The sequence below is a fragment of the Mesitornis unicolor genome, unplaced genomic scaffold, assembly GCF_000695765.1.
Source record: "Mesitornis unicolor isolate BGI_N332 unplaced genomic scaffold, ASM69576v1 scaffold6950, whole genome shotgun sequence".
Classification (NCBI taxonomy): Eukaryota; Metazoa; Chordata; class Aves; order Mesitornithiformes; family Mesitornithidae; genus Mesitornis; species Mesitornis unicolor.
Genome location: NW_010157605.1, coordinates 1 through 23,391, shown reverse-complemented (window position 1 = coordinate 23,391; position 23,391 = coordinate 1). Strand labels below are relative to the sequence as shown.

General features: G+C 42.3%; 1 protein-coding gene across 1 annotated transcript; it reads right to left on the bottom strand.

The window, feature by feature from the left end:
- Positions 1-1,250: 1,250 nt before the first annotated feature.
- Positions 1,251-22,472, bottom strand: PIAS2 (protein inhibitor of activated STAT, 2). The gene is made up of 13 exons (XM_010180692.1): positions 22,001-22,472; positions 18,430-18,514; positions 17,756-17,806; positions 17,529-17,619; positions 12,631-12,765; positions 10,250-10,355; positions 9,605-9,678; positions 8,587-8,747; positions 7,846-7,979; positions 7,245-7,416; positions 4,891-5,030; positions 3,072-3,109; positions 1,251-1,433 (listed from the first exon to the last, which is right to left on the bottom strand). Exons 1-13 carry the CDS (start codon positions 22,470-22,472, stop codon positions 1,251-1,253), a joined length of 1,842 nt encoding a protein of 613 aa, XP_010178994.1.
- Between the last annotated feature and the right edge of the window lie 919 nt (positions 22,473-23,391).

The following is a 23,391-nucleotide window of genomic DNA, read 5'->3' as shown; positions in this document are numbered from 1 at the left end:
TGAGGAGCGGCTGAGGGAGCTGGGGCTCTTGAGCTTGGAGCAGAGGAGCCTGAGGGGTGCCCTCATTCCTGGGTCTCCATTTGGAAAGGGCAGTGTCAGGAGGAAGGAGCCAGGCTCTGCTCTGGGATGGCCAATGCCAGGACAAGGGGCAATGGTCCCAAGCTGGAGCACAGGAGGTTCAAGCTGAAGATGAGGACAATGTCTGTCAGTGTGAGGGTTATGGAGCATGGCCCAGGCTGCCCAGAGAGGTTGTGGAGTCTCCTTGTGTGGAGACCCCCAAAGCCCTGGATGCACTCCTGTGTGAGGTAGTCTCTCACTCCTCCTTCTGTCAGGGGTTGCACTGGGGGAGCTTTCCAGGTCCCTTCCAGCTCCTCACATTCTGAGATTCAGTGAGAGGGGACAACTCCAAGAGGTCCACCAAAGATTTTAAAATCTAAAACTGAGTTTGAAGGCCTTCCCCCCCCCCCCCCAACAACTCTTAAAGTGATCAAGCCAGAAATTCAACTGTAGCTCAACTGTTTAATAGCTGGGAGTTGGTGGTGTCCTAATTCTGACACAACAGCCCAGAGATTGATGCACGGTTTGCATAGATCACTTGTCCCCTCTCCAGCCCAAAGCACATATAAGAGGAAGAAGTCACAGCTTGGGATTTTGTCTCATTTGTGAAAAACATGAAGTTGGGAGAAAAACAAAAAACAATCCCATTTCCAAAGACTTCTTCTGCATCCCCAGGTAGGGAGGAAGTGGGAGAACAAGCAACGTACAACACAAGTTATGGCTATTTCAAAGCCTCCTTGTCTTTAAATTAAGTTTGTTACAGGCCCCAGTTAAATATTACAAATTCACCAGTGCATACACTTCTGCACCTTTGTCCAGGCTGGTGGTGGTATTCTAGAGTGGTTAAGTGCCTTTTTTAATTTAAAAAAAGTTTTTACATTATTGCTGTGTTTTACAACATCATTAGAAACCATTTCTGGAATCCACCCAGCAACAAAAAGTCAATTTCCCCAGAACCAGCTAAACACACAAAAGCATGTTCCGAAGGGGCCTTTTCTACACCAGCTATTTAATGAGCAACAAAAAAACCCCCCTATCACTTCTGTTCCCAGTGTAGATTTCATTTTCCCCAATTCTCCAGAAGGCAAATATTTTCAATAAATACCAAAATAACTTCCAAGATGCTCAAGTCCCAGAGACACAAGCAGCAGCTCTGTAGAATTTCTCCGGGAGTCCCCATGCTGCCCCTTGTTTCAGTCCAGTGAGATGATGTCAGGAGCACTGCCTCCACTGCTGGTTATCACTCCCGTCTCGCTCCTGCCAGAGGAGCTAACGTGTGTGCTGCTCTCCTGGTGACTGGTTGATGTGATGATGCTGCCAGATGTGCTGCTTGTTAAGGTTGAGGTGAGACTATCCAAAAACATAGGAGGACAGTACTGTTTGAAACAAACAACGAAGAATAAAGAGACTAACTGCACAAGGGAAATGTATGCGCTGAAGATACATCTTCCCTACAACAAGCACCAAACACGTTACCAGCAGAACCTCGTTAACACATGCACAGCAAGAACCAGAGGTTCTGCAGACCAGCAAGTAAGCAAGCAGAGATGGTAGCCATGAGCCCTTCTCCCTCATCCTCCCCATTTACTTGTTTTCCTTACTGACTGGTTAGCTTGAGCATTTACTAGAGCAGTAAGAAACACCATCATGAACACAGGATGATCACAAAGAAACACCCATTGCATTTGGAGAGTGTTCACTGCCCACAGCTACTGGGCACAACGCCTTTCATCACAAAAGGTAGCAGGATGCTTTCTCCTGCTTCCACAAACATAATTTCATCCCCTCCAGTGGCAGCAGCTGTGCCAATCAACATTTTCACAGTACATACCTGCAGTGATACATGCAGGTCCCTAAACGTTTTAGCAGTGATAAATGAGCCCTGATCAAGTCTGATTAAGAAAAATTACTAAGTTGATTTAAATAATCTCCTGCAGTGGAAAACAACCCTTCTCAAAGCAAAGCTAAACATTTTAAGCACTTAGAACAAGGTTGCCAGGTGAACAAGGTGTCAAAAAATAACATACAGCACCCCACATGCACGCACACACGTGGTGTTCCACACATCTTACTTTCTCTTACCCTGGGGATTCCAATCTTGGGCATATGTTTGGAACTGAGCCTGAACTGTTTGAACTGTCCAAAGTGGACACTTCCTAGCAGCATACCTGCTTCCAAACTTCTGTTATTCCCACTTCTGGCAGTTCAGACCTCAAGGTCAGGCACAGAGTATTGCCAGATGCAGTAAGTGGAAAGAAAAGGAGGGAAGTTCATCCTTTGTTTAAGGCACCAGGAAGTCCACTCTACTGTAGAGTCCTATTACTGCTGTCTGCTAGTAACAGATGAAACAGAGGGTCTGCTTCAGATCCTCTTGTCTTGGTTAGGGAGCCAATACTCCCCACATTTCAAGGCTGTAGTCTGTGTAAAAATCTAGTTACAATTAGAATCACTCTGCCTGTGTTAAGTTTAAGCTTCCAGAGAAGGAAAGGCACCACCTAGTAGTTACTGTTGACCTACAAAATTTCCATATAATCCAAAACCAATGGGGTTTAGGTGTTACATGGAGGGATTTATTATGAAAGCCTTCAGTCATGTGCCTATCAAATTAATGAAGATGTTTTCTTTAAAACTTAAATCTCCCAATATCAAACCCAACAGAAACAGCAACCAGAGGAGTCTATTTACAGAGCTTAATCTGGCCCACAGATACACAGCATGAACTAAGAGCAAAGTACATGATATATTTGAGTCAGTGCTGTGCAAGTGTCTGAAGCTTTAGAAACACAAACTGTTGATATAGAGCAAGTTGCCATGCCTGGATTTATCCTAGTGAGGCTATGCTGAATCCTCCCTTGCCAAATCTTGTTGGGAAAATGGATTTTCCTGGTCTGTGGCTGGGTCTAAGCAATGGACTGCAAACACAGTATGGATGATGACAGCACTCTGATAGCTACTCCAGCAGTATGTCACAAAAAACACCCCAGAAGTGAACCCCACAGCAGTTCAGAACGTACCTGTGAATCAACTGGAATTAGCGATAGAAAATCCAAACCTAGAAAGAAGAAAAGGATAATAAATTGATGCGTCTTTCTTTTATTCACAACACAACAAATTTAAGGAACTTTTTTTGTGGTTGTAGAACAGATTTTTGGCAATTGCTACACAGTTTCTACATGGAGTATACCACTGTGACACCACTCTCAACGACTACTTCAGGCAGCAGCAAAACGAGTGATCTAGTACAAGTGGCTCTTTTTAAGGATGAGAATGACAATGATTTATTATTCACTGGATATTGCAGGGTGGTTCAATGTGGTTGCTTAGATGGAGGTTGCCATTTGGAGCTGTTGGTTCATAATGCAAGTTTTCACTGCATATTGTACCTGACTTGGCCAAACTGGGACATGAAGAGTGTCATCACATTAAAGATGCTGGAATGAAGTAAAGTCACAACATGCACAAGTCCAAAAACAAGCAGCAGGTCTCTTCCTCCACCCACGGGCAGCCAATAAGGAAACATTTCTAATATCATCCCCGTTTTGTGTCTAGACAAATAAAAGGAACGAAGAAGAGGAAACTACAAGTAGTTCAACGTATATCCTCTAAGAGCAGCGACAACTAGCGTCCATCTTATACACCATTAGTGGGTAAGCATTTAGGGCAAGATGTTTAAAATTATTAAACCAATGAGAAATTACAGTCTTTTTTTTTGTTTTGTTTCTAAATATTGGCCTTGTGTTTGCTATGTCAACAGAAAGAAATGGTAAACTTACTCCCTCCCTCTCCTCTCACTTCCAAATCTCTTCTAGCTGGTGGCATCTCTCTTCCTTTCCATGAGAGGAGATTTGGAAGGAGATTTAAGCTCAGTTGCTTTTACAGCACTGACATCTGCTTTTGTTCTTGTAGATGTCTAAAACTTCAGTGGACAGAGATGGACAACAGTTCTAGACTTCTACTCTCTCAGCTTACTCTCCTATTCAATTTGGGAAGACGGCCGATTAACAAGGGAGAAGTGGAGGGAGGGAGCAGTAAGGGAACCAAAATGGACAGAGAAACGAGGGGAATGATATCCATCCCATTGCCAAACTGGTGCTGAAAGAAGAGGAAAAAACCCAGAGATGTTGCAGGGGAGAAATGGAGACAGGCAATGGAGAGGGGAGAGGGAAGTACAGGAGGCCAGTGTGACACCTGTCACCTCAAGTCGCCATTTCCTGGGCTCTGGGTTTGTTACAGCCAAAGAGAACCCCCAGAGTCCCTAAATACAGTGTTCTTTTCAAGGAGCCAGGATAGAAAACAATCAGTGTCCCCACCTTTTGTCTGATATTTAGCAGCAGTGTTGAAGAATACATCATTTAGGGTTTGTCTAGGTAAAGAAAGTCAATAGAGGTCAGCTTACATATTGTAGCTCACCTTAACCTTTTTCATACAGTCTAGACAGCACCACAAGAATCAGCGAGCAGAACATCTCTACATCTAGGGGTGGGATGAGTCAGTGCCATCACACACCTACAACTTAGATAGCTGTTCTCCCTTGCATCTGCAACATGGACAACCAGACATTTACACAAAGCCTGACTGAACATAGCAAGAAGGGTTTCTGGCTGCCAGTCTGAGGATGTACCCCAGAAGCAATGCTTTTCACATCGCTGGTGCGAAGCACAATCTGAAACTGGAAAGACAGCCTGTACTAGACTTGTCTAGACACCACACCAGGGCAATACTGTATAGTCTTGTTCCATTAAAAGAAATAAATTAAATCGATTCTCCAATTTTTACCCACCCCACAAATTAACAAGGCTGACGAAACATACATTAAAAATAGCCACCACCTACCTGGCAGGTCTGATGAAATACTGGATATTGGCGGGTGATGGAATGGTACTGGGTAGTCTGTTAACGAAGGAGGAATAGCAGCAGCATCGACCGTTGTCACGCTGGGCACTCTGACAGAAGATGGCTGATACATGAGAACCCTGTTTCAAACAGCACGGGAAGTTACAAACAACCTGGCCGTTGGTTACAGAGGAGAAGTTACACACCGCTGCGCGCTCTCATTCACAAGGTCACTATGTTACAACAACTATAGCGTGGCTACTCACTACACAGTATTCCACTCTAATTTCCTTTTTCATAACAGTCTTCATAACAACATGACCGTATCTTGGCTCTCAACAGCAGCTGTGACATAAGAGCAAGTTGGCATTAAAACAAAAGTACAGTGCTGGAGTCATTTACAACAGTCTACCACTCAGACAGAAATGGGCGTCTGTGTCAGTGGAGCACACATCCCTGGGAGGGACGTGCAGGTAGCCAGAGCCAGGAGGAGAGCACTCGGTTCAGTTTCTCCACAGAACTTTTCCTTGGTGCTAACCTGTCACGCCAAGGGCACAACTGATTATTCAGCTCCATTATTCAGCCCCTGGAGCACAGATTGCACATGTGGGAGTTAAATATCAAACCCACCTTTACTCACAGCCTGAGCCCAAGCTAAGCTCAGCTCTCCAGGAGCATGCAACCAGTTAAAACCCTCCTGCATCCCCACCTTCTGCCCAGTTACATCACAGCCCTGTTAGAGGTGACACCACAGGCATGCAGGCACCAGCCACATGCATAGAGTCTTTCCTAAACTCCAAGGCAGGTAAAAACACTAAGAGTCCTGGATCCCAGCACTGCATCCCTCCCTACAGCCATGACTGTTACCCAGTCATGTCCTCCTCCCCAGCCTGCTGCATTTATGCCACTTCTGATTTCAGAAGCTCCCTTCTCAAGCACCACTTACACTTCAGCCTATGTTGCTTCTGCCTATAGGACATCACCCCCCAGTTTTGCCAAAACTAGTATTCACTGTTTACAGGAGATAAACTACTCCCCAAAAGCCTGGCTTTGACTTGGATTTGAAGAATGAAAACATGCCATTTCCATACCCAAACAGTAAGGAAAATACATTGGTCACAGATACACGAGAAAACTGAGTCCTTCTACAGTTATGGTTGCAGGTAGCCATCTCAGACAAACACAGGAGTACTGAAGGAAGTCTTGGTGCCTTCTGAAACTTCATTAAGAGATGTATTTGTAGCTATTTTTTCTTACAGTCTCTTGCAGGACTCCTCCACAGTCCTCACAACAAGCAACAGCATTTCAGTATCACTGCTGAGAGTTGTTGAAGTTGACCAACTATTTTCTCACCAAAGACCACACATTCCTGTGGACTAGAGACACAGTACACCTGCTCATGACTTCAAGAGCTGGCAAAACAGAAGGGGTTTGGTTTTGTTACTGTTATTTTCATACAGGACATAAGCCACTACTCAGACACAGACACACACCGCATGCGTGCAGCGACACTAATTACTAAGCCATTACTAAAAGCTGACATTTGGAATTGCCTTATGGAGCGGTGACTGCTCTCAAGCCTAAGCAGTGTCCCTCTCTCCCTGCAGATCTCCTGCACCCTACAGGCCAAAAGCAAGAACTTTCTGGAAGCCACAAACAGTAACTACAGCTGAGTTGCACGGATTGGGACAGACAGAAGGCGGCACAACAGTAAAGCAGCTGGTTAAGCCTGCCGCTGAAGTCAGGCATGGCTACGAAGACAGAGTAGCTGACAGAGGACTTGGGGAATTGCTGGTTTTGCTAACCAAGGTGAAGGACTGACTGATAACCACGGCCAACAACAGCATCCGAGACATTCCCGAGTTTAACAGAGATGGAGGAAAAGCTTGCCTTGATTCAGAACAGCAAAGCACCTCCCTTCCAGCACCGACAGGATGGATGAAACACGCAATGCAGCCTAGCTTTCTGGGCACCAGAGCAGGTTAGATAAAGGGTGACAGCTACAGAAAGCCTTGAAGATGACACTAACTTAGCAAAAACGCATAACGCTCCTCCACTTGGCACAATCTGCTTTCTCAGGAGAATCCTGTCCATTAGCTTAATCAGCTTCCTTTTCTATGGAGAAATGTCCCTGCAAACACAGCAACAGTGAGCGCAAGTCTTTTGAGAGAGGCAAAACTATTTAATAGTGTTTTGGCTGTACAACGGTACTGCATCGATACAACCCAGGAGAGGCCTAGAAATTCTCCCGAGAATGTGGAGCTGGATCCCGAAGAGATATTACAAGTCCATTATCTACTCATCAGTTTATCTGAGACATTACAGAATAACAACTAACTTTAAAATTGACAAACCCTTTGGTTGGGCTTCCTTGTGTTTCAGACATAAATATGCACTTCCTTTTGACAGGAGGATCTTCTTCTTCATCAGAAGAGCTTTCTATTGTCAAGTCAATAACATCAACTTTCTTCTTGTTTACTTCACTGGCCACCGTCACAGAACACGGTTTGCTAACAACACTGGAACCTAAACGAGAAAATAAAATACTGCTGGTTTTTAAAGGCTGTTGACAGCAGCAGTTGCTATTTGCAACAGAACCAGGAATTCAAATCCTGTTTTTGCTCATCTTCCTGGCCTCTACGGAGCACTATGGCCCAGGAACTGTTTTATTAATATTCCATCTCATGTCAAGGCTTTAATCTTCACTTACCAGTTTAAGGACCTAAACCAAGAGCAACCTTTCATTTTCTTAATTGATGTTATAAAGTGTAAAGACAGCTCACAAATGCACACTTTTAAGAGACACAACCCTTTCTTTTTAGTTTAAATTAAAAGTAGGTTAGAAGTATTAAGCCCTCCACAAAACAAACATCAACATCCACACACATTATCCAAGCTACAACTAAGTCTCCAAGACTTCTTCTTGGTTTACAACCAGTACCCTGGTGTACGTACTTTCTATTTTGGTGCACTGTGGACTTGAGACTTTCACAGCTTCTTTCTTTGGCCTCATGGGGCACCACGAGCCATCTTCTTGGAACTTGATCTCATCCACATCCGAACACTCATTAAGGATTTCCATAAAGAGCCTGAAAAATAAAGTTGAAGGGTTTCAGTTTTGATTCCAAGTGATTTTTTTTTATTCCAAGTGAAAAGGAGAGACAGTTGAAAAGCTAATTATGCTAATTACTGTCACCTTTAACACGCTGCATGTACTTGCTCCCTAGTTCATCTTACCTGGAAGCCTGTAATTACAGCCTCTGCAGACACCAACACCTACAAAGTATACCCCAACCTACCCATATTCCACTACAACATTACTGCAATCTATACATTTCCATACAGAAGCGATCATCATCCTTTGAATCAAGTTTAACACTTGTTTATGTGTTAAAGTTTGAAATTTAAAGTTAATAGCTTAAGAGAGAGGGTCACCTATCCTTAGGCATCACATTTGGATTTCTCCCAAGGAGGTATCCTGAGGCTCAAGAGTTTTACATGCAGTTTGGAGATGAACTTGTGTCTTTCCTTACAGAGGAACAGAAACAAATAAAAGTCTAGCAGTTCCTCCCAGTCTAATGTATTTTAACAAAGAAAATAGTACGAAATGGCAAAATCTCAAGGCACAAAAGCAGCTATCAATTACATAACGATAAATTTTAAGTATTTGTGTAATATGCAAACCCAGTCTCTTACCCATCTAAGATCAGGCTCTCATAAGCTGCCTTTTTGTCACAGACAGGGCAGATCCAGGTAGGCTTCTTTTCATTCATTTGAAGATAAAGAGCAGCATCAAAACATTGCAGGTGTGTGCAAGTAACAGCCCGGCATGGGATTGTCAGTCTCATTTTTCCCAGCTGCAGGAGATGCATTAGAAAGTGTCAGAGCAGCAGACAGTGAAGCAGCCTGGATGGCTAACAACGACATTGGTGAAGTAATTGTCTCTTCTCACTAGAAGTGCCCAGTGCTAAGATCGCTGAGGGCAAAGCCACCCTGTGGGTGCACTTCAAGAAACAATAAAGTCATCCTCAGAGTCTTCACTGGGATGAAACCTCTCAGAAATATTTCTAATGGGACCTGCATCAATGTTATTTCTAGGAATTTATTTCTATTAAAATGCCTACTGAAGCACTCACTTCTATAGTGTTCTTCTAGCCAAATATTTCAAGGGGTTTTTATGAGCTCCGCTTACATTAGACTCAGACTGGCATAATACTTGCTTTAACATTTAGCTTATCAACACAAACACAAGGCCAGTTTCTACCTGGCAAGAGAAACCTGAATGCAGCGTTACCTTGTTACACAGCGATTGATTTTTTTGTTTGTTATAGTAGCTGGCAGCATAAGCAATAACACCAAGATAAGGAGAGCCTTTTTATTTATCACTGTGTCTGTTAATTATTCTGTCATCCTGCCCAATGAGTCTCAATACACGAGATTACTCCTTCTAAAGGCCTCACCACACACACAAGTACCAGCTTCATTCTGACTGCACTAGAACTGAGGCATTTACAGTTCTAAACCTGAGTTTGTTGAATGCTGCTACAACCAGCGTTCTTTTAAACGCATTCTTCTCCCCCCTATTTTATATTAATGAATCAGTACAGACCAAAAGCCATAGAAGTTCCTAAAGCAGGGCCTTTTAAAAGCAGCCCAACTCTGCAGTAAAGATGAATACATAAATCTGTATACAGTGATTTCCAGCCATACTCACAGGACACATCAGAGAAACCCGCAGACTGGTTGTGGCAATCTCACTATCAGGATCTGCAGTCAGTTTTTCTTTAACTATTAAAATAAATTATGAGGTTACATACAGACATTATTTAAACACTAATCTTGATTCATCAGTACACATACTTTATTTCCAGCTATCTAAAAAACATTAAGCATCCAGGAAACTGGTTCATAGCAACATCAAACAATAGTTTCACTACTTATAAGCAACTGGCAAACACTGCATCACAGGACTGTCTGATGTGCAGCAGATTCAGTAACAGCCACAATGGTCAGTAAAGCAAACTCCCTAACAACTGAAAAGACAAATAAAATAATCATTGGTGTGTGAGGTACAAAGACAAGACCATCAGCATGCCATGCAATAAGAACTCATATTTAGGCCACGTACTTGCACCTCACAGCCAACCACAGTAACAGGAATGCTGTGAGCACCACTAACATTTCAGATGGCATCTCCAGGTGTGCATGATGCCTCAACAACAGCAGAGGGAATGTCTGATACCCTGGGCATGGACTTCCTTTCCAAAATGCTGCAAATCCCATAATATTACCAGCTCTAGTTTTAAAAAGTGACCAACCACCCTCAAAAAGTACAAACATGCAAAGTAATTTGACTTACTTAGCGCTCTGGAATGATCAGGGTTTCTGATACCTTTCATTTTTAACCTCTGCAAAAGCATTGCTGAAGTGAGCTGGCGAACGAGATACACAGACATGGAGTAATTCTACAAGAAAAGTGATTAAAGGTTAAATATTGATTTCATACAGTACTTCCACTATGACAACAGATTGCTGTTAATGTGAGTAATATCCTTTCCTTTTTACAGAATAAATCTTAGTGGGGAGCTCAGTGACAAAAAGAAATTCTCTCAGGGGCAAAACCAGCACATTCAGGTGGCACACAGCTCCACCAATTTCCTTGTGCCTTCTCTTTAGCTTGCTCTGCACTTTTAAGCAAAGCCCCTTTACACCATGTCCACTCCTCTGAGGCTGACCACGTTCCCTAGCACTTACTACTCTTCCCTAATTCACACTGCTTGCCAGCTCCTTTTGTCCAGTGTTCACTCTCCTCAAGGTCACTAATGAAGAGAAAATTCTGCAAGTCTCACCACTGCAGAATAATAACGATTTCATCTGTAATCTCTTATTTCCACTCCCTGCCAGTCACCTTCTTATAGCTCCTATACTGTTTAGGTACCCCACAAGATTTTTAAACACCATAACCTACTGCCCTGCTTCTCCTTTACCACCTGTAGCAAAATCAGCTCTTGCCTAGATGAGCAGCTGTAGTTGGCCAAATGCATGGGAAACCACTACAAAATTAGATTTTCCCATACATTGCACTGTTTATTGCCTACAGTATGAACTCTGTGGGCTAAAGCCTGACCTACTCTGTGGGATTAACATCTCCTCTGCTCAGAAGCCCTCCACTGTCAGTCAAGTCCATGCCAGTCAGCCCTTCCCACATGAGCCTGCTGGGAGTGCTGGGACAACCCCCAGTTCATCTGTTTCCACGAGAATGTGTTTTGGCAAATACAGTGAGGGGGAAGAAAGCAGGGGGCAGCAGGAGAGGCCAAGACAACACACTCAAAAATTTTAAGACTCATACTTTATGACTGGGAAGCAACAGCTTAGATCTTTTCCTTCACCTCCATTTTAAATAACACTTTACTGTCAGCACTGCCCTTCATGTATTTTCTGAACACCAGCTTTCTCTCCAATTTCTTCTTAGATTTTTAATTAGCATACAAAAGCTTATACTGGAGTCTCACTTAGAAACATATGACATCTCTGTTCCATAGATTCTGAAGAAAAAAAAAAGAGGTAAGCTACTTGGATAACTGAATCCAGAAGCAGTTACACAGCTAGTTACAGATAGAGAAGTAAGTAGTTCTTGAGCCACCAACAGCTATTCAAACCTAAAAAGAATTCAGAAGTTGCTCACACCCTCCCCTTCTTTCCTTAGTAAATCCATAGGGGGATTTCTAAACAGCCACACAGCCATTTTAAAGGCTACTTCCTTTTAAACTATGATTAATGACTGCTGGCACCAGAAAGCAGCAGGTATCGCATCTCAGTCACCATCCTCTATCTCTTGCCACCTGAAGTCTAGCGTGCTTTTCTCCCCTGCAGCTTTCCATGAAGTTCAGAACTGCATTATGAAGAGGCTTCAGTTTTTATTTTCCTTTTTCTTTCCTCTCCCCCCCTCCATCTTTACCCATATCACACCAGTTCTTCCTCAAGTCACCCAAACTTCCAGGAATACTCTTCATTTTTAAGAAAAACCATGCTGCTCGGATATCCTACATTCCAAAAAACCCACACCACACAAGTATGGTTGAGATCCATCAACACCTCACCAGTAAATCTTCCCAGTAACCTTCCATTTAAGAGCTTTGAGCTAGAAACTCCACCCTGGTTGTGGTTTATTTACAAGCAGTTTTAAAACAACTCAAAGAGGCCATTTTCATGTAAAAAAAAAGGAATCTCAGAAGAACAAAAGATGGAAATAGCCATTAACCAGTTCTTCCTATGAAATAAAAATTGTCTTTGTACAATTACTTAGTATTATTTGGTTAATGCAAAAACCTCAAGAGCAAATGCCTATCTCTGCCTCCACGGCCCTGGCACACCTAAAAAAGCCTTCTCCAGTGAACAGTTACAACAGATACTGAGAAGGGTTGTTGTGTCATGTCTGAACTACTCTGTACTATTTACACCACAAAAAGGTTTCGGTATTTTTGACACATTTCAGGCAACTAACAGCAGGCATTCTAGTGTGAATTCCATAAGGAAGTCTGTATGCAAGTCTTATATATGTCACTGTCAACCACCACACTTCTAAAGCAAACTTTGTTCCCTGGCACTGACAAAAAGTTAAGCTGCTTAACACTAAATGCTTGCTGGTTTATGCCTTGCCAGCAACATCAGCAGGAGAGAAGGAATGCTAGCTGAGGTTACTCAGATGACTTTCCACATCCTACAGAACATTGCGTTTACCTTTCCAATTTCAGAAGCCCAAGAAATGGAAATCTGGTTTGGCACTGCTGACGACAACCTAACTAGAGATGTTATATTCAAGGGGCGCCCAGGTCTCTTCTGTTCAATTCCATTTTTTGGTGGTGGAGCATAGCCCTGTGGGAAGAAAGGACAAGGAAAGTGTTACCAAGATTCCTTGCTGTACTCCATGTAGAGAGAGAGCAAACATTAGTCACAAAGTCCAAGTCATGTACACCATGTAGCTGCATGTCTGGAAGCATGAGACTAAGCACTGGGAAAGGTGGCAAGCACCCGGCAAGCACTGGGCAAGGTGGCAACCATCACTAGATCCGTATCTGGTGTTATCTAGATGCCTGGAGGAGTGTCAGATGAGGTGGAGGCCTCATGGTCCCAGTCCCCCATTTCTTTCCACCCCAAACAAAAGGAGCCATTACCTCTACCCATGCAGGTGTGAATTAACGGACTTTGTGACACTAACATAACTGATAAGGTTGTCTGTAGTCATCCCCACCTGCATGTATGCCTAGTGATGTAATGCAGAAATTTGAGTGTAACTATCACCTCAATTTTGGCCCAAAAAGGGGGACAAGATGAACTCAGAACCACATGGATGAACTGGACGAATTGACGAATTCACTCCCTCTCCACCCCCACCACTCAGGTCACCTTGTGGGTAAGAATATTTACCTCAGCTAACGCTGAGTGATATACATTTTTCTTTTCCTCAGGTTCATATAACCTAAGTGCATTTTATATCTCCGTCCTCACGGGCATTTCTAGGTTTCCCTGAGTGTATTCTTGGTTTTGCTCCACTGTATTTCTGCTCAAACTGGCTTGTTTGCCAGGCGGCCAGGCTTAATGTGGGCAAGTTGTTATTGTTGTTAGTGTTTGTGTTGCTTTGTTGTTGGTATTATATTAGTTATACAACCTTTAGTGTACCTGTAGCTTTTCAATTTATCACCAGCAATCCAAAAGAACCTGTAAATGTTGCTGTAAATAAACAATTACTATTTGTTTCCCAACCTGTGTTTGTTGCATATTCTGTGCCGGCCTCACAAGACCGGATTTATTTCCCCGTTTTTGCAACACTCCAAAACCTGCTGAAACAGACCTGTTAGTTTTAAACAGATCTACGGGAAGCAGGTAAGCCTAGAGGATCCCTAGGCTGGAGACTAAATTCAACATTTATTCAGAAACATCAGTCTTTGACAGTCTAATACTGTAAGTTAATCACAGCTGACTTAAACCAAATATTTTTGGGTTTAAAGTGGTCTTACAGAAGTGCTGAAAAGATGGAAGAGAATGCAGTTTCGGTCCAGGTAAGTTCACTGGAAAAGTAAAAAGCAGTGCTGATGCTCTGTCCTTCCCACCCTCACACCCTGCTGCAAAACGCCAGAACATCTTAAGGACACAGCCCTATTGACAAACACAGCAAGTCATGGAGAGTTACTCAGTGTTTCACACCCAGGAAATACTTCATTGATTCTATTTAAGAAATATTTAAGTCTTGTTCCAAGAGTTCCATATCTCCCTGGCATCTGCTTTGCCTCGAATCGACGACACCTAGCCCCATTAGCAACAGGTTGTCATCTGTGCTCTGCCAAGGCCCCTGAAGAGCAGCTGTAGGCTGAATATCAAGCTGCATTTAAGAGCTAATAGGCTTTGCTGTTGTCTGCAGAACAAAATGAACTCTAAATTCTTTGCTCAGCTTTGATGAAGAATTTCATAACCTGGACTGCTTTCCTCTCTAATTTTATTTCCTATATGAAGTTCGCGAATGGGATCAGGAGCCATCCAGTTCCCCTTTGCTTTGCTGGACAGTAAGTCCAGCATATCGTGAGCAGAAAGTACTCGTGCTACATGAAGGAGCACACGGCCCAACTGCAGCTCATTCATCTTGCCCTGTGTCTGCTGCTATGAAAGCAAGGCTGTCTGTGACAGGAACTCTGAGAATCTGTTTTGAGCTCATACAGACAGCCTGCAGTCCACTCATCTCAAAAAAACCTCATTCCGTACCAGAAGGATGCCAATAAAAGATTGCAGCCCTGTGTCTTGCACAGAACCGACTGACAGATTTCATTTAGTTCAAGACGATGTTGTTCTATACAAAAAAAACCTCTCCATGCTGAAAAACCACAAACGTGTATTTTTTTACCCAGTGAAACACATTCACAGCCTATTGCTTAAAATAAACTTAATTTGAAAGATGCTAAGTCTGAAAATAAAATCCAGAAATAATCAGCCTCTTCCACTCATAACAGCCACAGCCATTTACAGAGTACATATCTTAGTTGCTCTGCTGTAGTAGGCCTTTCTCCACTAAGGTGACTTTATAATGAGCTTATGTGGGCAAACACGCCATCCCTGCAATATTTAGGAGATTATTTCAACACATTCTGTACCAGCCACAATAATCCTGCTGGTCTCCAACCTAAACTGAAGCCACCTTGCTTTCAAAAGAGCAAGGATGCAAGTTCTCTTACACTACTTTTTTTTTTAGATAAAGGCTTTGCAGCACACATGCTTCGTTCCAGCCAAGATTTTGACATTTTCTTCCCCAAAGCAATGACCCTAAGATCAGATTCAATCTTGTACACCTAGAACACTTTAAAATATTCCCTTCTCAACCTTCCAGGAGTTAAGTAAAGAGCACTCTGCCTTCCTACCACAACCACCATGGTCTAGCACTGTTTAGGTTACGCTGCCAATTCTAGCTGCTAGCAAGTGCCAACGTTACTTGGTTCTTTAAGTCTCCCGTGCTTCTTGCAAGAACAGCATTAGTCAAAGCAGGTAGAATCTGCTGGAGCCAGAAAAATCTACCAACAGAAAGCGTAGCTGCTATTTCCAGCCTGCCCTGACTTACTTGATTTTGTCCTTTGAAAGAGACCTGCAGTGGTTTATAGAGGTTCCCTGAGAAAAGCAGATTACCTTTCTGGATTTTTGCATTTTGTCTTGCCTACACAAGGCGGCAACAGGAGAACCACCTACTATAGTGCATTATGTGTAAAATCCTTGTTACTTGCCATAACAACAGCATGCAAGGCCCTACATTTATTCCTTTTAAGCCAGAACCAACACTGTTAGAGGAGGACACATAGTTTTAGGAATACAAAACACCAAGTTAACACTGAGTCGGCACAACCTGAAGCAGTACTGGCACACTGGCACTATTTCTCCAAAGTTCCTGGTAAGGATTGCAGCCAAGGAGATGACCAAGAATAATTTGCAGACATCTGCAGAGGCATGAACTGCTGTACCAGGGATAGGCAGAGCAGTACTCACTAAGAACTGTACAAGCTGGCAATAGAGGCTGGCATCACTGAATTACCTAACACCAACGCTACCAAGTTGGACAATGGTGGTCTTTGAAGCAAAGAAGTTATCTTGTACTTCCTGCAACAGAAAAGAACCACCAGAGGGATGCAGACAGTGACCAAATCAACAAAAAGCTGTCTGCAGAACTGCTCAGAGTGAGACTATATTTGTCACTCAGCCCATACTGAGACAGGAGAGGAAAGGAAGTCACCAAGATAAGTCATTTATTCATTCTCACACCTAAAGTTTCTGCTGAACAGCTTAAAGAACCATCTTATGATGTGTGCAGGAAGAACCCACAGGATTTAGATCGAAAGCAAAGCAATAATCCAAGACTCCAAACAATTTTTGCTACGACTGTGACGTATGTTACGCAAAAAATGGGAAGCATAACACAGCATAGCAGGGCGTAAACTGTATTAGGAAGACTGAGAACCAGCAGACATTGATGTCCACAGGACAACATCAGACCAAGTTCCTTTTTGGGGGGGTGCTTAAAGAAAGGAAAACAATCTGCAGAAGAAAGGAGAAAACCCCGACTTTACTGCAGGGAACATAACAGGCATTTGCAGAAAATACTAACTAGAAATCATATGAAATAAATCCTTGCACACACTGAAGACAGATAAAATAACAGTGATGCAATGGTTAAAGAGGAGGGAAGGGAAGCTAGAGAGGCTCATTTTAAGGTGAGTAAAGGCAAAAGAAAAGCAGTCATGGTCACATACGGCAGGAAGGAAACTACAGGAAAACAAATCTGACACTCCAAGAAGGTGACAAATATTCTGAAAGAGGTTTCACAACACTCTGCACAGAGTATTTTTCCAAACCCACTGTTATAAAAACCCATCACCTCTGTACTACTACTTTTTAAATCTTCTGCAGCTTCCAGAACTATTTCAAAATGGACTGCATAATAGTTTACCTCTGTTCTGTTGTACAGATACCCGTTCCAGAGATTCTTCAAGAATAATGACTGCTTTCCCCTTTTTTTCAAGCTTTGAGGTGACCCTGCCCACATATTAACTTGTGCAACATCAGTAAAGTGTATGACTGCCAATGCTGTTCTGTTCCAGCATCAGCAAGTGCTGGGAACCTTACAACATGTCTGTTCTTCACCCCTGCAATGAATTCTGCTCTACCCAGACAGATGCAGAGCAGCGTACAAACCTCTACACAAGAAGGTGATGCCATTCCCTCATAACAAGAAGGAACTCAAGCCAATCCCAAATATAGATGGCCCAAACAGTGATGGCTACAACCAATCAAGTCAAATAAACTCAGCTTCAAGACCTATGAGAACTCCCCATGTAGACACTGGTTTGTTTTTAACATGTTTTTGTTGTGTTGACTCCAACAAATGAGGTTTGCTATATGTGACTAAAACATAATTAATCGCAGCAGTGGCTATAGCATGATTAATAGTAGCTATGGCTATCTCACACAGCAAACATTCATGACTAGAGAAATGTGAGTGATAATAAGCACCTTGATTGTTTCAGCAAGCCAACACTGCAGAACACACACACAATCCCTCCCCTTCAAGTCACCAAGAAGCCACAAATACACACGAACAAGCTTACCGGCAATGGAAACAGCTTCCCATTTACTTTAATACACAAATTATTAGGGTAATTATCTTCTTGAGGACAGCTTGTCTCTGCTAGGCATAACCTACATCCAAAAGAAAAAACCCAACAAAAGAAGTGTCATTTCTCAAGTGTCACCACGTTCGTATTTCCCCACATACCTCTAGACTTCTGTTACATTAGCCAATTTAGAAGTTATAAGAGAACACTGAAAAAGGTACCTTAGCTGAACTTGGACTGTGTAATCTCGCCTGCCTCCTGGCAAGAAGTCCCTGTGACAAAGAGAAAACAGAAGGACCCATTTAGACAGCAGCTCTCGTATTCCAGTCATATGCAGAAGCAACTGGCCCATCTGCCCCAACAACACTGAACTTTGCTCTTATTTTAACTTTATGGAGCTATGAACAAGTCTTACGAGCGACACCTCTGTTTAGTTACTGCAAGTTAAGCAGGACTTTAGGATCATCCTCCTCTGTCAAGCGTTTATAGTGACAACAAAATACGGTGCTGCCAGAGAGGAAAAAACCCTGTGAATTCTCTTGGCTTACACCATAGGTCTTGGAAGGACACACAAACTCTGGGAGCAGCTTTCCATTCCTGCAGCCAGGAAACATGCAGGGAAGAAAAGCATACCACCTTTCTAAATAGTCTCAATTATTTGGAACGGAGTAATTGCCAACTCTTTCATGGAGTAGGATTTACACCAACCACACAAATTTTGTGCACAGTAGTTCCTGGAGAAAACGGAACAGATAAATTCAGTGTAATTTCAGCAAGGATTATCACTCTGCATCTGCAAGCTTCTGCAGTGCACAAAGTGAACGGAAAACCCCACACTTTCTCCTGAAGTTTTGCAAAAAAATACCTAAAATTATTCCACGCTCTTAATTCTTACCTGGAAATACAGATTTCTCTGACCTGCTGAGGTGTTAAAGCAAAGATAAAAAACTTCTCTTGGAACCTCTGAATACTGCTCTGTACTATAAAAAAAAAAGACACAAAAGAGGTTTAGCCACAGTAATTAAAGTCATTGATTAAAACAGGATCTGCGATTGAGTTTTTCTTGGAACAAGGGACGAGTCACTTAATATAATCAAACTGTTGTTGAACTGCATGTAACTGTCAACAGGAAAGCAATGGAACAAACCATTCATTCAACTATATTCAGATGGCTTAATATCACATTACACTTCAGCACTAAAGAAGCTTGGCAACCCGTGTTATAATCCCTTCTCCCAAGGGAGAAAGGTTCAAACACATAACAAAACATAACACTGGATACCTGGGGAAAAAGAGTACCTCACAGAAGATGTTTACAACTATTTTTGTCTATTACAAGACAAGAAAGTGCACCAGAAGTTATTAATGGACAGTTGAAAAGTTACTCAATTCAGGAACAGCTAAAGGTAATTGAACATTTGGGGAGGAAGGGAGGGAGCACAACCCCTAATGGCAGCAAAGCCAGCTAAACTTCTAGTCTGGAAAACTACCCTTCATGAGCATTTTGGGGGGAAAAATACAACTTTCATATCAGAATTCTATTTGTCAGTGATGGGAAGCAGTAATATATTAGTCTTAAGGGTTCATAGTATGTGTGTGTTCCTTTTCTACCTTCTTTTGATTTGAGAAGTTAGAAAAGTTGACCTGAAATAAAGGTAGATTGGACTTAATAAAGTTTAAAGATTTACAGTTTAAAGTAACCAGCAAGGAGGACAAATCTAGAAAGACACAATACAACTGAACCAGGCAAATTTGGAAGAGCCAGACTGTCTTGTACACTGCAACATTCAGAGAAGATATCCAGAATACACACAAAATAAAGACACAAACATGAAAGAGAATTGAGGTGGACCAGACACACACAACCCCCCAAGTTCCTCAGACAATTCAAAACAACTATCTAGTGCATGTGTGTGCACACACACCATACACAGCATTTTATCTCTCAAAATAATACTTAAACATGTGTTCAGAAGATCATGGAAATATTTTGTTACTGAGCTGAGCTCTGACCTATTTGGTTTCTGAATTCTTGACTCTCAAACACAACTTGTTTGTTCCATGTCCCAACCACTTGAGTCTACAAACTGTGATTACAAGCTATCCATATCAACCTAGAAATATTAAATAAAGCTTCATTTCCAAATTTGCTTGTGAGTCCATGTTAAAGTGATTTTCAGCCAATGTTCATATCCTTTCAACACCACAAAAGCCCATTATTTGAATATCAAGCCACTCATCTCATTTCCCCACTCTCCCTCACACAGATCCAAGTTGTAGCTCTGGCTGCTGCCACCTTCAGGTACTGTGCTCTGGAAAAAGAGTTTGAAGGCAAGTGAGCACTCAATCTTGTCTCCCTCACCCATGTCTTAAGAGTACCCAAATGTTACAGGACAAGGTAATTCTCACTCCTGTGAAAACTAAGCAACATGCAACAAAGAGCCTACAGCCGTAAACGTAATGCAGAGCACAAACTGCATTACGTGGGACAGGGCGATCGATGATGTGGCTGGCAACCAATCTGATTAACTATGAGCCAACTCGAACTCTTCTCTAACAGGGTGTCATGACACACAGACAGAAGCAGCAACAGGAACTGTAAACAATACCTGTTAGCAATGTTTGCACAAAGTATCTAACTCAGCGCCAGATGCCAGAACTCTCAGAATCACTGCAGTGAGATAAACCGCAAACTAACAGACCGCTGAACTTTTTCTCCATACGTTGTTGCAACTCATTAATTACTGACCCTGAAATTCTTTTTCTGTTGACCTCAATACGTTCCCCACTTCTACCAGGGAAAGATTGCAGGTCCAAATCTTTCAGCCAAAAATAACTTCAGGGAGGTTTAGACTGGACATTAGAAAGCATTTCTTTACCAAGAGGGTGGTCATACACTTGAACAGGCTTCCTGAAGGTCAATGCTCCAAGCCTGTCAGTGTTTAAGAGGCATTTGGATAATGCAATTAACATGCTTTAACTCTTGGTCAGCTTTGAAGGGGTCATACAATTAAGATGATCACTGAAGATACCTTCCAACTGAAATATTCTCTTACTTAATGTTCAAAAGAAAGAACTTAAATCAGGTAGTATTTACACAAGAGAACACTTTTCTGAAGTTTGGCTTGGCCCTTTTGGGAAGCAGTGAAGAGAGGTGAAGAGAGGGCAAAGGTAGAAATAAGAATCTCTGTCTTATGAGGCCAGGCAGGTTGGGTTCAGCCTGGAGAAGAGAAGGCTCCAGGGAGACCTTTCAATACTTCAAGGGACCTTAGAAGAAAGCCAGGGACAGACTTTTCCACAGAGCTTGTGTCCTGGTTTGAGCTAAATAGAATGAATTTTCTATTAAGTGTTTTTACTTTTCAGTTAAGTCTCCTCTAAATGACTGTACTTTCTGAAACTAATGGCATGTTTTCCAGTGTTCATTTCCACAAGTGATAGTGCTTGTATGGTATTGTAGACATAGGTCTTGCTTATACTTATGCCTATGAAGAAAAGGCCACTGCCCCAAAATGGGTGCCATACTGGAATGTCATAACTGAGATGTTGCACCTGCGGGGAAGAGTGGACAGGACAGATGACCCAAAACTGACCAACAAGGTATTTCATCCCACATACGTCATACTCGGTATAAAGCTGAGGGATCATGAGGGTCTTGCCCTTCTTCTGAGATGGCCGAAGTTCAAGCAGAACCCTGCTGGTTCATCTGCCTCCTACCCTGATCCATGTGTTTCTGAATCCAGCTCCTGCATCCTGCTCCCAGCTGCTGCCGAGTCTAGTTTGCGACTTTTCCAGTGCCCTGCTCTGCAGAGCCTCTGGTGACATAAGTGTCACTGGGGGGTGGTGGGAAAAGGATCTGATAATGGTTTTGTAGATATATTTGTATATATTGCATTATTTTCTTATCTACATTATTATTCTCTACTATTAGTATTATTGTTTCATTAAGCCTGTTAGTTTTCCAACTTGTAAGTCTCTCCCTTACTCTCTTCCCCTTCTCTTCCCTGTGGAGGGGAGAGGGGTTAACAGAGAGCATCTGTCCAGCATTCAGTGGCCAGCCCAGCCCTAAACCACAACAGCTTGTAACAATAAGAAAACAAGTAATAGACTTAAACTACAGGAGGGCAGATTCAGAGTAGATAGAAAAAGTGTTTTACACAGAGGGTGGTGAGGGCCTGGCCCAGGTTGTCCAGAGAGGTGGTGGATGCCCCATCCCTGGAGACATTCAAGGTCAGGTTGGATGGGGCTCTGAGCAACCTGATCTGGTTGAGGATGTCCCTGCTCATTGCAAAGGGGTTGGACTAGGTGACCTTTAAAGGTCCCTTCCAACCCAAACCATCCTATGGTAAGAAAGGAAGAGACTTTCCACTTTTCCCCAGCTAGAAAAAACAATTTAAGTCTGGACTTAATACCATCATAAGCAACACCTGCTTCATGAATTAAGCAGCCTACAGAACTATTAGACTTACCTAGGCTTGTAGGTTTTATGAGCACATCAAGCACATCATAAAAAGGCAGGCTTTTCAGTTGGACATCAGGATGAACAGGTGGAATTGGAGGGGATGGCTGCTGCATCTCAAAGTGGGGCTTAGTGTCTTGGAGGAGCACCGAACTGACAGGTGACGAAGGCGACTGAGGCGTGACCGACGTAGAAGGGAGCGGGTGAATGCCAGCAACAGCCAGGTCAGGTTCAACAGGAGAGGAACTACTGTCTAAATTGAAAACAGCAGGTTTTATAGTCGATAAGTCCGAAAGTCCTTCAATCGTCCTTGGGTACCGACGCCTATAGAGTTCTCGGATTTTTATCTGAACTGCTGGGCTGCAGCCACTCTTCAGTAAGTGCAGGGCCCTCATTAGAAGGTCATGTTTCCGCCCACTTTTATTACGTCCAGCAAACCCCAACAACACTTGTAGTTCAGAAACACGAAAACTTGATACCATATTCTAGAAAGAAAGAGATAAAAGCGTAAGTGAACCAACAGTACCCAAGCAGGCCTTTGAGGAGCATCTGAACTTCCACCATTCTAGTTTTACACCCATCATCTTAGTTACTACCCATACCCTTAATCAACACAGGAATATAGTTAGTTCAAAGCAAAGAAACAAAACTTCCAGGATGAAGGCTGAATTTGGTTGTGTTACTGATTTCAAAGACTTCTAATTATTTTCACTCAAAAATAGCAACAACAACAACAAAATCTTAATGCAACCCAGGCAATGCTATCTTAAATTCATAGAGAGATGCACAAGCTCTAACACAATCCGTCTCACTTCATGAGATAAAAAATAAAAATCAGATTAATCAGTATTATTACCTGTATTCCAATACATTTTAAGAAATAAAATAAGCAACTGCTTAAGTTCTGCTTAGTTTATTCTGAAATATCCTTTATTTGGTGCATTGTGTTAAACATGTGAGAACAGGTACATCAGGTTTTACTCCTGAAAGGATGGCACAGCAAGGTGGACACTTTTTTTAAAAAGTTACATTATTTCATAATAACAAATTGTTTAACCAACATAATTAATTCTTCCAGAAAATGACAGAAAAATTCCTGTCCTTTTTGTATCACATTCTGGTATCATGGGACATTGAAAGATCTCTTCAAAGGAAATGATATTATTTACTTGACTATCAGAATTAATTTTTGAGGACTGAGGCTTGAACTATGAAGTTCATAAAGATTCTAGTTTTAAAAATAAATTTAAAAAGCCCACTATGCAAGAGAAAGTGATCTTTCCTCCTCCATTACTACAAACTAGTAACTCAGCATAGGTGCACCATCTCACATATTTGTGATCAAACTCTTTTCGTAGAATCACAGAATATCAGGACTTGGAAGGAACCTGGAAAGCTCCC

Coding starts and splice junctions, on each gene's coding strand:
- PIAS2 (XM_010180692.1), bottom strand. CDS start 22,472: ATGGTATCAAGTTTTCGTGTTTCTGAACTACAAGTGTTGTTGGGGTTT. Junction 12,766..17,528: donor GGAAGCTGTTTCCATTGCCG/GTAAGCTTGTTC, acceptor TTCTTCCCACAG/GGCTATGCTCCACCACCAAA. Junction 1,434..3,071: donor TAATTCCAGTTGATTCACAG/GTACGTTCTGAA, acceptor TGTTTCAAACAG/TACTGTCCTCCTATGTTTTT.